General features: G+C 43.9%; 1 protein-coding gene across 1 annotated transcript in view; it reads right to left on the minus strand.

Moving 5' to 3' along the window:
• Positions 1-2,009: 2,009 nt before the first annotated feature.
• Positions 2,010-15,161, minus strand: part of TTC21B (tetratricopeptide repeat domain 21B) — a 58,481-nt gene continuing 45,329 nt past the window's right edge. Inside the window, 8 exon segments of the mRNA XM_060256994.1 lie at positions 2,010-2,794; positions 2,840-3,650; positions 3,999-4,066; positions 4,539-4,659; positions 6,064-6,288; positions 11,007-11,202; positions 13,394-13,555; positions 15,004-15,154. Coding sequence (XP_060112977.1) covers positions 3,573-3,650; positions 3,999-4,066; positions 4,539-4,659; positions 6,064-6,288; positions 11,007-11,202; positions 13,394-13,555; positions 15,004-15,154 — 1,001 coding nt within the window. The 3' untranslated portion in view covers positions 2,010-2,794; positions 2,840-3,572.

Raw genomic sequence — 15,161 nt, forward strand, 5'->3', positions numbered from 1 at the left:
CTGAAGGCTGGCATCCCTAGATCTCAAAGGAAAAACAGAGAGGGGAAAGAAACAACCCAAAAACTGAAATAAGGAATCTACCAGGTTCAGAGCCAGTGTGCGGAAAGTTCAGCGTTGGTACACTGGCTCCGATCTGACGTTGACTGATCAATTCTAGACCATTCTGGCATACAATAAAATACATGATGCAACACGCATGCCCTTGACTAGGTGCATTATAAGAGGCCTCGATTACATCTTTAAGCCTTTGTCACTTTATAAAACTACTTTCTTTTTGGTCCAGCGTTGATTTATTTGTATTTTGTATCATGAGCCTGTATGTGTATATACTTGTTTGACCTCTGAGGACCATTCTAAGTTGAAACACATCAAGTGGTTTCCCATTGTTGCTTTATGCTTTTACAAAGGAAGGAGGCTAACGATGGGCCCCTAAATGTTTTTAAATGTTCTAGAATAAATACGTGTATTTTTGTGTATGATTTAATTGTATAAATTAATACTTATTGTACCTGAGGGACTGTCTCTCCCCATATGAGCCCCAGAGAGCGCTGAGGTCAGCTGGAAAGAACCAGCTGAATATCCCTGGGCCAAGGGAGGCCAGATTGAAGACAACCAGGGATCGGGCCTTCTCCATTGCAGCTCCACTGCTGTGGAATCAACTCCCAGAAGAGGTGCGGGCCCTACGATGTTTAGATCAATTCCGCAGGGCCTGTAAGACCTACCTCTTCAAAATAGCCTTCAACTAATGCCAAGCCAAGAAAGTGCCGCCGGATATGATTTTTAGCTACTGAACCTTACTGAAGATTTAATATTTATAGCACCATAATGTTAATTTTAATGTAAATTGTTTTAATGATGATTTTATAAGTATAACTGTTGTTGTATATTGTATTCTTATGTTGTGAGCCGCCCTGAGCCTGCCCTGGCGGGGAGGGCGGGATACAAATAAAAAGTATTATTATTATTATTTGCTTTTAATTTTTGTCCCTTAAGTTGTATATTAACCTTATAGATTCCTTATTCCTAGATCTCAATCAGAAGTTTCTCCACTTTTAGTCGAACAGTCTGATCTCTAGACCACACTGCCTCACAGTATGTAAATGCAGCAACAAAGCCAAAACAGGGAGAAAAATGAATCTTGCAATCAAACCACACGAGTGACAGCAACCTGTCCAGGAAAGAGGAGAATCGTATTTGAACTGGCTGAAACCTATGTGAAAATGGCAGGACACTGCATGATCTGAAGTAGATGCCTATGATCACTGCAAGACAATCCTAACTTCCAGTTGACCCAACCACACTTGGTATATTAAAGGTCTAAGAAGGCTATCTGGCAGATGCTCCTGACTGCTTCACCACTTTCTAGGGAGAAAAGGGGGAGCAAACAAGGTTACAGGGTTTTCCTGCACTTGTCGCAGGGTGAGGTGGACATTTATATAGGCAGGCCCTCTGTGCCAGTTGTATAATCAGACAGAAAAAACCCGCTCTTTCAGTATCATTGTCACAGCTATTAAGAACTACAGCTGCGAACCACAGAGGCATTTGCTTGCGTGCCTCTGAATTTTTGTACAGCTTCCATTTCAGAAACCCTCCACTGACCCTTGATCAACAGTTAAGGGAAACTTTACGTGTGAACTGCCACCAATTCCCCTTTACAGAGCTCACACTCCCAATCTCCAAAACTGCTTTTTGAATTCAGGAGAGTTTAAAAAACATTTGGGATGGCAGAGTGGCTGCAGGGGGGTCAAGCTGCTGAAACTGAAAAACCAGCAGGATGCGCACACAACCTCTTTGCAGCGTGTTCTGGAATGATAATACTGCAAGCAGTCTATAGATCTGTAAAATGGGAAGCTGGCAGAAAAAGCCAATGCAAAGCGGAATTTTACAGTTTTTCCACCAGTCATGCGTAGAGACAGATCTTTGATACAAACAACTGACCCAATGAATGATGCAAACTAGTAAATGAGAGATGGCGAAAACAAATGACGATTTCATTAGAAATTCCAGTGGACAGGTATAGTTGTTTATTTCATTTATAACCTGCACCATCTCCACAGCAGAGGATTCGGAGCAGTTCACAGCATACACACACAAAAAAAGCATTAAAACCTGAATAGATGATAAAACCTATAAACACAAATGAATACAACAAAAACAAAATTCCGATTAAAACTCAACTGGTCATCAAGAACAAATATGGACAACCAGCCAGTGCATCCATTCTCTTGGTTAATCAAATGCTGCATGAAACAAGAAGAAGAAGAAGAGGTGGTTTTATACCCTGCCCTTCACTACCCGAAGGAGTCTTGGAGCAGCTTACAATTACCTTCCTTTCCTCTCCCAACAGACACTTTGTGAGGTAGGTGGGGCTGAGAGAACTCTGAGAGTACTGTGGTCACCAAGCTGGCGTCATCTGGAATAGTAGGGAATCAAACTGGATTGGCTCTTGAATGCCCTATGGAACCCTAAGATATCTTACAGGGCATGAACTTCTTCAGGGAGCAGGATGCAGAGGGCAGGGGCAGCCACTGAGAAGGCCCCTGCCCAAGTGGGTAACAAACAAGCTATTAGTGGATCAGGCACCTGCAGTAGGCCTCATGATGATGAACACAGAAGACGGCAAGGGAGTGTCATTTTCTGTATAACAAAATTGCAGATGTGAAGGGTGACTAGTGGTCTGTTTATCAAAGTATTTGGTTTTGACGTGGGAAACTGAAGTTTAAAGCTTACCTGCTTGGCTGAGTCAGTCAGCAAGTGGCCATGGGCAGCTCATTTTCTCTTAGCTTAACCCTACCTCAGAGCATGGCTGTAAGGTAAAATGCAGCGCTCTTAACCCTACCTCAGAGCATGGCTGTAAGGTAAAATGCAGCGCTCAGATCCTTGGAGGAAGGAAAGGCAGAACCTCAATGCAATAAGTAAATAAACCCTTAGGAAATCACTGCTTTATTCATGCAACAACTTGCATACTACAACCAGAAGCAAAATAAGTTGGTCATTAAGAAAGGGGTTAGCAACTAAAAACAAACAAAACTGATGGCATTCTTAATTCCAGCAGAGAAGAAACTCATTTCAGAAAGTGAAAGGAGCCAGTTAAAAATCAACACAACAGATACAGCGTTTTAGAAAGCCCCACCTCCCCCTTTGATGCTTGTGAGGAGTCTTTTATGAAGCAGTAGCTGCAACCTACATAAATCACTCATGTGATAATAAAAGAACTTGGTGCACAGATAGAACTTTCTCTGAAGATCTATCTGCCATAGAAGAACCTTCAAAGAGAGTTCTGCCTCTGCCGGTCATGCCTTGATGCGGAAGTGATTTACTTGGATTGCTGCCAGTACCTACAAAAGTGGATGGGAACAGGCACCGATTCTCTTTTGCATGTATTGAATCCACAAGTACAAAAGCATCCTGGCTCAGAAGAGGGAGAAATCTAAAATGAGTCTCTTTTCTTGTCTTTTTTCCATAGGAAAGGAATTGAGTAGGTCTCATCCACAACCACACAGATGTTTTAACGGTCCATCTTTCTGCAGAGGCCTTCTACCCTCTAGTTAAAATAAATGCATACGGCAATTTCAAGTCCTTAGTGATGTACGGGCCTTATCGAGTATTTCTTTTTTAATCTTGGGGTAATTTGGATGTGCTGCTAAAACCTGTAGAAAGGAAAAAAAATATTTACAGTAAAAAAATCTATGAAATTATCTCTCGTAATCTAAAGTGGGTAGTAGGCATTTGACAGGAGAAAGGAGGCACATCTAAAATGATGTAACAATCACCATTCTATGTACCCCAAAACATGCCATCACAGAAGATGAATATGTAAGATTATGTTAGGTCTAATTATGCAATATTCCTCTCTACCACACAAGGAAAAATCTTTATTCAAATAGTATCACCCGATTACATGCAAATGCAGCTCTCATTAGCAACCACTTTGACTTTTTCAAACAAGGCCTCCACTACTACTGATGAATATTTTCACACGTGTTATTAAAGTTTACCTTATGACAAATGTTGATTGCATCAACGTATCTTTTTGCTTTCAGGTAATTAAATGCCAGCTTGAAGCCTGTAAAAACAGGAGGTCACTTACAATGAGTTGGATCTCGCCATTTTTTACACTCTCATCTGATTTCCCACCTTATTACAGCCATTGTCCCAAACGGCTCTGTCCTTGCAAATCCCATGATCCACAGCATAGCCTTTTTGTCTCCTCTTTTTGTTTCACTAGTGAAACTGAAGTATGCACCTCAAGGTGGCCATTTGCAGTGTTCCTGGGATCTTAAGCGTGATTGGATACTTTTAGACAAGTACATTCAAGTCATTTCAATTTGACAATCTTAAGGGGCACAGTTTCAGTTAAAATATCCAGCTGACTTCTTGTCTTGACACAAGGGAAAACAAGGATTTTAAAAACTGCATTGTTCCTGCCTGCCAGAGTCCTCCTCTGGCGCCACGTAATATATATTTGGCAAATATTTTCTGGAAATTGATAAATGGCCCAACCAATAAAATGGCAGAAGCACTACATACAAACCTACCTATTGTTGGACTTGCTTGATTCCCATATTTCCAGGCCATCTCATAGTTTACAGCTGCATCCTTGTATGCTTGTTCCTTCTCCATTATGTACCCCATATATTCATAAGCTTTGCAGCAGGACTAGAAAAAAATAATCCTGTATCAAATTAACTTTAAATGATAAAAATAGTCTTAATTCATTTGCCTTCTATTCAGACATCATGAATGCACCAGACTTTGTTTGGAATAAACACAAATGTCATTAATTCATTCCCTTTCGTCACAAATCATGCCTGGATCATCAGTATTTTCTACTAATGATGGGTTGCTGTTATGCCTGGACATGGGTGTTTGTTTTAAATCTCAGGTGAGTTTCTATTCCAGTAACCAGGATTCTTAAACAGCTTAATCATGGTTAAGAATCCTGACCACCAGGACAGAAACAAGCCTCAGTCAGTTATGGCACTCACATTTGGATGTTGCAACTAAATAAAGTTGCTCAAAGACTTCTGTTACTGCAGTCTCCTTAAGCAAGAGGCTCTGTTTTTCTACAGATTCTCCCTCTGGTTCAAACTCATCAAAGCATAAACCAGGCCTCGGATTCAGCGGGAGCTCACAGGAGCGCAGCTCCTGAACCTTTCTGAGAGTTCCACCCTTCCCACCTTGTCCATTGAATAGTAGGTGCAGCTACATAACAATCCTGGATGAGCTCCACCACCTATTTTTTCTACAAAACGATCCCTGCCATAAACCAAAACCTGCAATGGAACCCCATCCAGAGAGCCAGTTTGGTGTAGTGGTTAAGTGTGCGGACTCTTATCTGGGAGAACCGGTTTTGATTCCCCACTCCTCCACTTGCACCTGCTGGAATGGCCTTGGGTCAGCCATAGCTCTGGCAGAGGTTGTCCTTGAAAGGGCAGCTACTGTGAGAGCCCTCTCCAGCCCTACCCACCTCACAGGGTGTCTGTTGTGGGGGAGGAAGGTAAAGGAGATTGTGAGCCGCTCTGAGACTCTTCGGAGTGGAGGGCGGGATATAAATCCAATATCTTCTTCTTCTTCTTCTTCTTCATCCTGTCCACGCCAGCTGCTACTGGATGTCTCCAAACCTGTGCTCTCAACCTCAACTCTTTGTGGCCTGAAGCCCTCCAGCTTCAATTCTGGTGAGGTGAGGGAAGGCATGTGCAAGCCCATCAATTAACCAGGCTCTCCCTCCATGACATACACAACTCTGTGTGTTCATGATTATTTGCAGAGAGTAAACAGCAAGCTAAAAATGTGCAGACCCTTTCATAAATGGCATTGCGTGGAAATGGAAGGCTGCAAATCACTACCTGTGTTACTGCTAACCATGCCAAGATTCCTAAGGACCACAAATCAACTGGAAAATAAAAAGGTGGGGTTGTATATTGACATTTGCTGCCTTTGAGTTGAAGTCACGCATGCTGGATCTGGCCCAGTATCTCTGGGTTCCATAAACTCAGTCCCATTTAATTAAAAGTCTCAAGAGATAGAGATGAGAGCTTGCTTTTTCGGCTTGTCCATTACCCTGTTGTGATGAAGGCACCGCTTTAATAATTCGCTTGCCATATCGTATTTTGCAGACTGAATGTAAATATCAGCAAGCAAAAGCCAGCTTTTCTCAAACTCTTCAGCGTCGATGGGATTCCAGTTCATTTTCGAAATGCGCTTCAGCTGGTTTCTGGCCCGGGGAGTTTGCTTCAGGATCATGTGCGCTGTGGCCATTCCCAAAAGGGCAGGGACGTGATCCTTCTGTGACAAACATCAGAGGACACAACTCAAAATGGGAATTCTTAACACGTTAGAAAGCGTCAATGTTTGCAGATTTCACACCCATCACGACACATGTCGTTTCAGTCCCAGAAACTGGATAACCAGAAACTGGATAGCCAGTTTGGTGTAGTGGTTAACTGTGCGGACTCTTATCTGGGAGAACCAGGTTTGATTCCCCACTCCTCCACTTGCACCTGCTGGAATGGCCTTGGGTCAGCCATAGCTCTGGCAGAGGTTGTCCTTGAAAGGGCAGCTGCTGTGAGAGCCCTCTCCAGCCCCACCCACCTCACAGGGTGCCTGTTGTGGGAGAGGAAGGGAAAGGAGATTGTGAGCCGCTCTGAGACTCTTCGGAGTGGAGGACGGGATATAAATCCAATATCTTCTTCTTCTTCGTAAAGCCCCTCTAGTCCCCTCTGCAGCACCAATGCAGAAACCAGAAGACACACATGCTGAATTCAATATCTGCTGTTACTGCAGGGTTCATTTTGTAGCAGGAGTTCCTTTGCATATTAGGCCATTCACCCCCTGATGTAGCGTCAATCCTCCAAGAGCTTACAGGGCTCTTATTACAGGGCCTACTGTAAGTTCTTGGAGGATTGGCTACATCAGGCGTGTGTGGCCTAATAAGCAAAGGAGCTCCTGCTACAAAATGAGCTCTGGCTGTTAGGGAGATCTCCACTGAATCCAGTTGCAAGCTCCCTAGGTTGGGACAAGTACCATGCCTACTGACTGCTCTGCAGCAGTATGTACAACTAAGAATATTAAATATCAAGGGAGTCTCTTTCATCAGTTGTGTATGTATAGTACAAGCCAAGAGCACGTTTCTGCACAGATCATCTCCCCGGGTGGAGCCATACACTGTATTGCGCTGCACACTGAATTACACAGAAATTAGTTCTGCTCTGAATTGGAATCTTAGTATTATAGCCAGTGTTCTCTCTAAGCTGAGTTAGTGTGAGCTAGCTTCTGGCTCACACATTTTTGTCTTAGCTCAGGAAAAATGGCCCCAGAGCAAACAAATTAATGCAGTAGCTCACAACTTTAATGCTAGGAGCTCACAAAATAGATTTTTTTGTTCAAAAGATTCCGCAGCTTAGAGGGGGTATAGTTTTATAGCCTCGTCACAGATTTTTGGTTCTCTCAAACTGTGTTCGGAGTCAAAAGTTTGGTTCAGGCTCTTTGTGGTCTGCCTTGGTGCTTTTGATCTAGAGATTCAAACTGCTGTGCCGACAAGAGAACACCCTGACCTTGTACAGGGGTGATAAGACAACTGCGTCGAGTCTTCTACTGCTGTTCTCTCCCCTCTCACATTCCACCAATTAAGCACCTGTGAGAGCTGGATCAGCCTGTCTGAAGACAGACCTTTCTGCTTCCTCACATGGTCTGAGAGGAGAAGAAGAAGAAGAAGAAGAAGAAGAAGAAGAAGAAGAAGAAGAAGAAGAAGAAGAAGAAGAAGAAGAAGAAGAAGAAGAAGAAGAAGAAGAAGAAGAAGAAGAAGAAGAAGAAGAAGAAGAAGAAGAAGAAGAAGAAGAAGAAGAAGAAGAAGAAGAAGAAGAAGAAGAAGAAGAAGAAGAAGAAGAAGAAGAAGAAGAAGAAGAAGAAGAAGAAGAAGAAGAAGAAGAAGAAGAAGAAGAAGAAGAAGAAGAAGAAGAAGAAGAAGAAGAAGAAGAAGAAGAAGAAGAAGAAGAAGAAGAAGAAGAAGAAGAAGAAGAAGAAGAAGAAGAAGAAGAAGAAGAAGAAGAAGAAGAAGAAGAAGAAGAAGAAGAAGAAGAAGAAGAAGAAGAAGAAGAAGAAGAAGAAGAAGAAGAAGAAGAAGAAGAAGAAGAAGAAGAAGAAGAAGAAGAAGAAGAAGAAGAAGAAGAAGAAGAAGAAGAAGAAGAAGAAGAAGAAGAAGATGATGATGATGATGATGATATTGGATTTATATCCCGCCCTCCACTCCGAAGAGTCTCAGAGCGGCTCACAATCTCCTTTACCTTCCTCCCCCACAACAGGCACCCTGTGAGGTGGGTGGGGCTGGAGAGGGCTCTCACAGCAGCTGCCCTTTCAAGGACAACCTCTGCCAGAGCTATGGCTGACCCAAGGCCATTCCAGCAGGTGAAAGTGGAGGAGTGGAGAATCAAACCCGGTTCTCCCAGATAAGAGTCCGCACACTTAACCACTACACCAAACTGGCTCATTTGGTCAGCAATTGGCTTAAATGCTTGGCCACTGGAAACTGTTGAGAGCCCTGATAGGTGCAAAGGCCTAGCAACACTTGGGACTCTTAGCAATAAAGGAAGCATCCTAAAACCTATTCTTTAGTCTGGAAGGTGACAATATGTTATGCAGACATGTTGGCGTGCCATATATGGGGTACTGACTTTGCTGAACTCTGGAAAAAAGCTGCTTTGGAACCTGCAACTAAGAAGGGCAATAGCTTGAATTTGTCAGCCAATGTTTTAAAATGTTTTTGCTAGCAACTAAACACCCAGGTTTCTTGTTTTCCTCCTCACTGATCTCGTTTTTAAATACTCTTTGCCCCTTCACAGCTGGAAACTAAAATCTAGTGCCTAGACTGGCAGACCACCTACCATATAATTAAGTCTTGTGAATTCCTACTGAGAGCCCACCTCACAGAGAGGACTTCTCAGTTACTCCCGGCAAGGCCAGGAGTTGGTTCATAGGCTCCTGGTTGGAGAGAAGAACAGGGGACTGGTGGCAGCCTACCAGGCTAAGGGGCATGCAGGTGTACTCCAGCAGTTTGTAATTTGCTTCAGCTGCCTTCTGGAACCAAAAGCCCTCTTACCCAGGCTGGGCCAAATGACGTAAGCCCCTTTAATTTATTTATACATAACTTGCTTTTTCCCAAAATGGAGACCCAAAGGGGCTTACGTCATTCTCCTTTCCAAGGAGTATTTTCACATTCAGGTATTTTAGCACTGTTACTTATTATGCTTTATGCTTTTTGTGTCTGATTGTAATGGCCTGTGGCTATACGCAATAGATACTATCAAAGATTTCAGGTTTTCACGGCTGGCATCATCATTAGGATTTGTAGAATCTTTCGGGCTCAAGTGCCATGTTCTACTGGAGAAAGTTTTTCTTCCAGACGTTTCGTTCTCAGCTGCGGAGAACATCCTCAGTGGCGTTGCAGCCGGAGCAGGCGTTCTGACCTTCTTGGCTGCTGTGCATTGAGTGAGGCCAGGGCTGCTAGAGAGCTGCTATTTCTAGGCTGGAGGGGGTGTGGTGAGAGGGCAATTGGTTTGTGAATGTACCCATTGTTTGGTGGGTACATTCACCAGGAAGCCCCACCAGACAATGGGTACATTCACAAACCAATTGCCCTCTCACCACACCCCCTCCAGCCTAGAAATACCAGCTCTCCAGCAGCCCTGGCCTCACTCAATGCACAGCAGCCAAGAAGGTCAGAGCGCCTGCTCCGGCTGCAACGCCACTGAGGATGTTCTCCGCAGCTGAGAATGAAACGTCTGGAAGAAAAACTTTCTCCAGTAGAACACGGCACTTGAGCCCGAAAGATTCTACAAACCCTAGCAATAGATACTATTTGTACCAGGGCTTTTTTGGTAGAAAAAGCCCAGCAGGAACTCATTTGCATATTAGGCCACACCTCCTGACATCATTGTTTTGCACAGGGCTTTTTTGTAGGAAAAAAACCAGCAGGAATTCATTTGCGCATCAGGCCACACCCCATGACACCAAGCCAGCTGGAACCGCATTCCTGTGCGTTCCTGCTCAAAAAAAGCCCTGATTTGTACCATTTTATCCATGCCACAGCCATAAGAAGTAGTTTAGGCTGAGAGTGACTGGCCCAAGATCACCTAGCAGGCTTCCACAGCAGACTGGGGACTCGAACCTGAGTCTCCCAGCTCCTAGCCCGAAACACTAACCATCTCACTCCATACTGGCTCTTCTTTTAATGAATAAAAGAGTATACTTGAAAAATAAAGATGTTACAGTCAGCTGTTAAAGTCATTTTATGACTCAAAACAATAGAGTCATAAAATTACTTTAACAGCTGACTGTAACACCTTTATTCTTCAAGTGTACTCTTTTATTAATTAAAGGAAGAGCCAAAAATGCATACATAATCACAGAATTTCTACAGCAGACTCCCCCCCTCCCACCTCCAGCCTAAGTACCGGGCCCAACGCGGCCAGTGCTGCTCCCCTTCACACCCCTGTACCATTGGCACTGAAGCAGAAAAGAAGTCTCACTAGCAGCTGTCACTTGACAAGAACTGAATGCCTGTGATTATGCTACTTTCACACAATACTTTCTGCAATTTCACCCTCTCTCTCACATGAGCAACCTATTTGTGTGAGCTGGGAATTCACGCATCTCAGCCATGGCAACGGGAGTGCCATACAAACCTAACAAAATCATGTAAGCGGCTGCAACCACAGTGTATAGATCACAAATTTGAGCGCCCAAGAATGCTGCTTGCACAAAAGGAAAACTGTGGTGGCAAGTAACATACACATTGGGAGGGTAACGATCCCTAGCACCTAACACGGTTTCGTTTGCTCTCAAGCGCCTCTCTGAAAATAATTTTTTCTTGCCACAAAATGACATTGAGCAAATGAGCATTTAACGACTTCTGAAGTTAGGGACGAGGCAAGCCAGACATCGCTTTGCAGATGCGTCAGATATCTAATATCCCTCTTTCTAACAGAGTAACGTTTTCAACAACCCACCTCGGCCACCACGATTTCTGTGAAGGTGTTCAGCGCTCGCTCAACGTTTGATTTCTGTTTGGTTGCCATAAAGCAGTAATTTTCCATGATGCGAACCTGTACCTGACCTTGGAGCGTTTGGGGCTTTAATTCCTTCAAGAGCTTTTCTGCTGTTCTCACCGCTAGCTGCACAGATTCTTGCTTCTCTGTGGAATTGCTAAATAGAAGGAAAAGCATTACTACCTGGCACTAGTATTTCAGAACTTCTGCTTACCCGCTGCTCAGCTTTTAAAATGACACTATGCAAAAATGGGTATTTAAACATCTTCTCCTTGTAAAGCTATTGCAGTACCATGCTTGCAATACATTTCTCTGCAGGTGCATCAACTGTAAAACAAGGCCCAGAAAGCTCTCAGCCTTAGGCCCTTCCATTTATGCTACAGATGCCACAGATTTCTTCTCCATCAGTTGTTTTTCTAGCAGTCTGGCTCCCGTTATTTCTCTTTCATTGAAGTGAAGACCGTGCAGTAATGGCTTGCAGGAAGGTGGGGAAAGAAGCAAGGTTCAAAGGCTTTCTTTTGGATAGATTCAAAATTTTGTAAAAAGGCAGTGAATTAGGCGACTTTGTGGTGGTCAGTCACCTTTTCACACGGGATAAAAGGACACTCACAAGGAATAATCTTGGAAAGTCTAAAGGAGAGAGGGTGAGAAGACTGGCTTCTATTGTCAGAAAGGTTGGTTCCAAAGGGCTATGTAATGACTGAATACGGCATTCAATCAAAAAGGAAAGGCAAGCCAATATACAAATCACATAGTGTCTTTCTCCTTTTCCTTAAAAGGACTACACAAACTCCATGGCCTTTTGAATAAAAATGTAACAAGAGTCCTGCAGGATCAGACCAGTGGTCCACCTAGTCCAACATCCTGATTCACAGTGACCAAACAGGGGCCCCAGGGAGCCAATAAACAGAGCAAAGAGACCAAGGACTCGCACCTGATGTTTCTTCCTAGCACTAGTATTCAAAGGCCTCTGAATTTCTTTAGTCATCCTGGCTAGTAGCCACCGGTGAACCTCACTTAATCCACTGTGTGACAGAGTGCTGGATTGGATGGCCCATTGGCCTGATCCAACATTGTATCTCTTACATTCTTAATCAGCTTAACCCCTTTTTAAAGTTATCTAGAATAACCTTTATTGGCATGATATCGAACATGACAAGGAACCAATCCACCCATCAAATGGCAGTTTGCAAATACATTAAGTGCCTTCAAGATGCTAAATACAAAAATTTTGCATCAGTTTCAATTACCAATTGGTTCCGAGTTGACAACAGTTATCTGTGCTAGTGACCCATCCCCATGTCCGCTGGCAACGACTTCTTCAATTTAATTGCTTGACTGTAGTAATGGTCACACGACTCAGGGTTGAGGTTCCCGCACCAGTCTGTCCAGGCTGCTTGTGTCTTAGCGACAGTGGTTGCGTTTCTTTATTTTATACATTCTTTCTTACACAATCATTTACTAGCAAAGTGCAGATTTAAGGAGACCAATGTTTACTTTAGCTGTCTACCCCCGATGTGGATTCCAGGAAGGAGGTGAAAGGGCAGCACATTTTAGACCCTCGGCATTCTTGCATAGGGCAAAACACATGAAGGCTTTAATGCTGCCTTCTGAGTCTTAAGACGGAGGCAGAACAAAGTTGGCCAGGCCATTGCCCTTCCTTCACTTGAGTAAAGTGTTACTTCACTTTGTCCACCCTGAACTTACTTGCACGAATTGAATTTAGGCAAAAAAAAGAAGAAACATGCAAGATTTCAACTTGCTCAGATGTGACTTCAGCTGGGCCAGCAAATCCTCCAGGCATTTTAATCAGCTTCACTGGGTGCCCATATGTTCTAGGTTTCTTTCTTTTTTGTCATCAAGTCACCCGTGACTTATGGTGACCCCGTGGGAATTTCAAAGTAAGAGACACTCAGAGGTGTTTTGCCACTGCCTGCCTCTGTGAAGTGACCCTGGACTTCCTCGGTGGTTGCCCATCCAAGTACTGACCAGGGCAAAGCCTGCTTAGCTTCTGAGAGCTGACAAGATCAGGCTAGCCTGGGCTATCCAGTCTGGGCTTTTTCTAGTACTACAGGGGACAATGCTTATTGTCAGAGCGTAGTGGAAAACACAAAATGGAAACTGTAGTCACCTAACTAGATTCCTTCATTAGACACCTTCCTTAGCAACACAGGTATCTAACAATGCACCTGAAACCCAGCCTTTTGCCCCTCTCCCCCCAACCGCTGGTACTCAAAAGGGATCCGGATCAACAGATCTGCTCTTCCAAGTACTGCTTTCGACCCAACCAAAAACCAGGCACGGCCCCAAACTACAAAGAAGTGATAAAAGGTCTCATCATCACTCACTCCGCATCACCATCCAGGTTGTCGAACACTTCACCTCCGACGGTTTCATTGTCCGGATTCAAGCAGATTTCAATCATGCTATAAATGGCATTCTGCCCCCAATCGCTGTCTTTCCGTGCTTTGTTAAAATGTCGAAGGGCATCATTTGGTTCACCGGTGTACCTAAGACAGGGAATCAAGCCTACTCACATGAATTGAATTTAAGCAAAAAAGAAGAAATATGCAGTTTTCAACTTGTTCAGGTGTGTCTTCAGCTGGGCCAGCAGCTCACAAAATCCTACAGGCATTTTGTTTCATTTTAAAAAACACCTAGTACATGGCTTTCATTTGCAGGTTTTCTTTCCATTGGATGATCTAAAGCAATGCCACAGATGTTTTAGATATAGACAGGGAAAAGCTTAGGTTTGGAACACAGCTTGAGGAATGGAATGGTAGCATGATTGGGGAAACAACCTCACATAGGACCTGGAGTGTGGAGACAGAGAAAACCATTACTGGAAACAGAGAGGCACCAAGGGAAGCAGAAAGGCTGATGGAAAGCTAAATGGAAAGAAGATCCGGGAGGGACACAGGATATATGAGAAGAGACACCAAAGCAGAGAAAGTACACAAGAGTGAACCCCTGATACCAACTGTCAAGCCTGGGTTTCTCTCAGTTATAAACCTTTGTTCACCTTTTTCACACAACTGCCTCACTTTTAGCAAGTGAATTACAACTTTGAACCTGCCTCTCAAACAGGGATCGAGTTAAGGTCAAGACTGAAACAACCAGTCTTGACCTTAATAGCATCTTTGTCTAGTTATGGCAGTTTTATTACAACCACCAATTGTCCAGAAATATAGCTACACAGGTGAGCACCTGGCACATAATCATGTGTGTTCAGGTATCAGCATCCGGTTACATCATTAGCTTGATGTTGCAATGGTCTTACACCTAAGATACAGACCTAAAGGCAAAACACCACTTGGACACGGTAAAAGCAGCTCATCTGCAGGCTACATGACCAAACCCCAATCTCATCAGACCTTCGCAACTAAAAGTTCAGTGATGATGATGATATTGGATTTATATCCCGCCCTCCACTCCAAAGAGTCTCAGAGCGGCTCACAATCTCCTTTCCCTTCGTCCCCCACAGCAGACACCATGTGAGGTAGATGAAGATATTGGATTTATATCCCGCCCTCCACTCCGAAGAGTCTCAGAGCAGCTCACAATCTCCTTTACGTTCCTCCCCCACAACAGACACCCTGTGAGGTGGGTAGGGCTGGAGAGGGCTCTCACAGCAGCTGCCCTTTCAAGGACAACCTCTGCCAGAGCTATGGCTGACCCAAGGCCATTCCAGCAGGTGCAAGTGGAGGAGTGGGGAATCAAACCCGGTTCTTCCAGATAAGAGTCCACACACTTAACCACTACACCAAACTGGCCACATCCATTACTGCTGCTGTTTACTCTCACAGTGTGAAGCCCCAAAGGAAGGTGAAAGGGCAGACAGGATTCAAGGAGCACACAATAAACCTCAGCCACACCCCACTCTCACACGGCATGCCTGGTAAAAGACCCTTCATTCTGTTTCAGGTATTATATCAGACATTATCCCAACTGCACCTACCAAAGATACAGTCCTTTGCAATAGTGAAAGCCTGGATCAAGCTTTGTTCTGGAGGAATGCTTCTCAGCCATTGCAAGGAATCTTGGAACTTCTTCCAGCTTTCCAGCTCTTCGTAAAAGGTCAATTAAACGCGACAATGTAGAATAATTATCTGTTAA

This window comes from Heteronotia binoei, chromosome 16 (genome assembly GCF_032191835.1).
Source record: "Heteronotia binoei isolate CCM8104 ecotype False Entrance Well chromosome 16, APGP_CSIRO_Hbin_v1, whole genome shotgun sequence".
Lineage (NCBI taxonomy): Eukaryota > Metazoa > Chordata > Lepidosauria > Squamata > Gekkonidae > Heteronotia > Heteronotia binoei.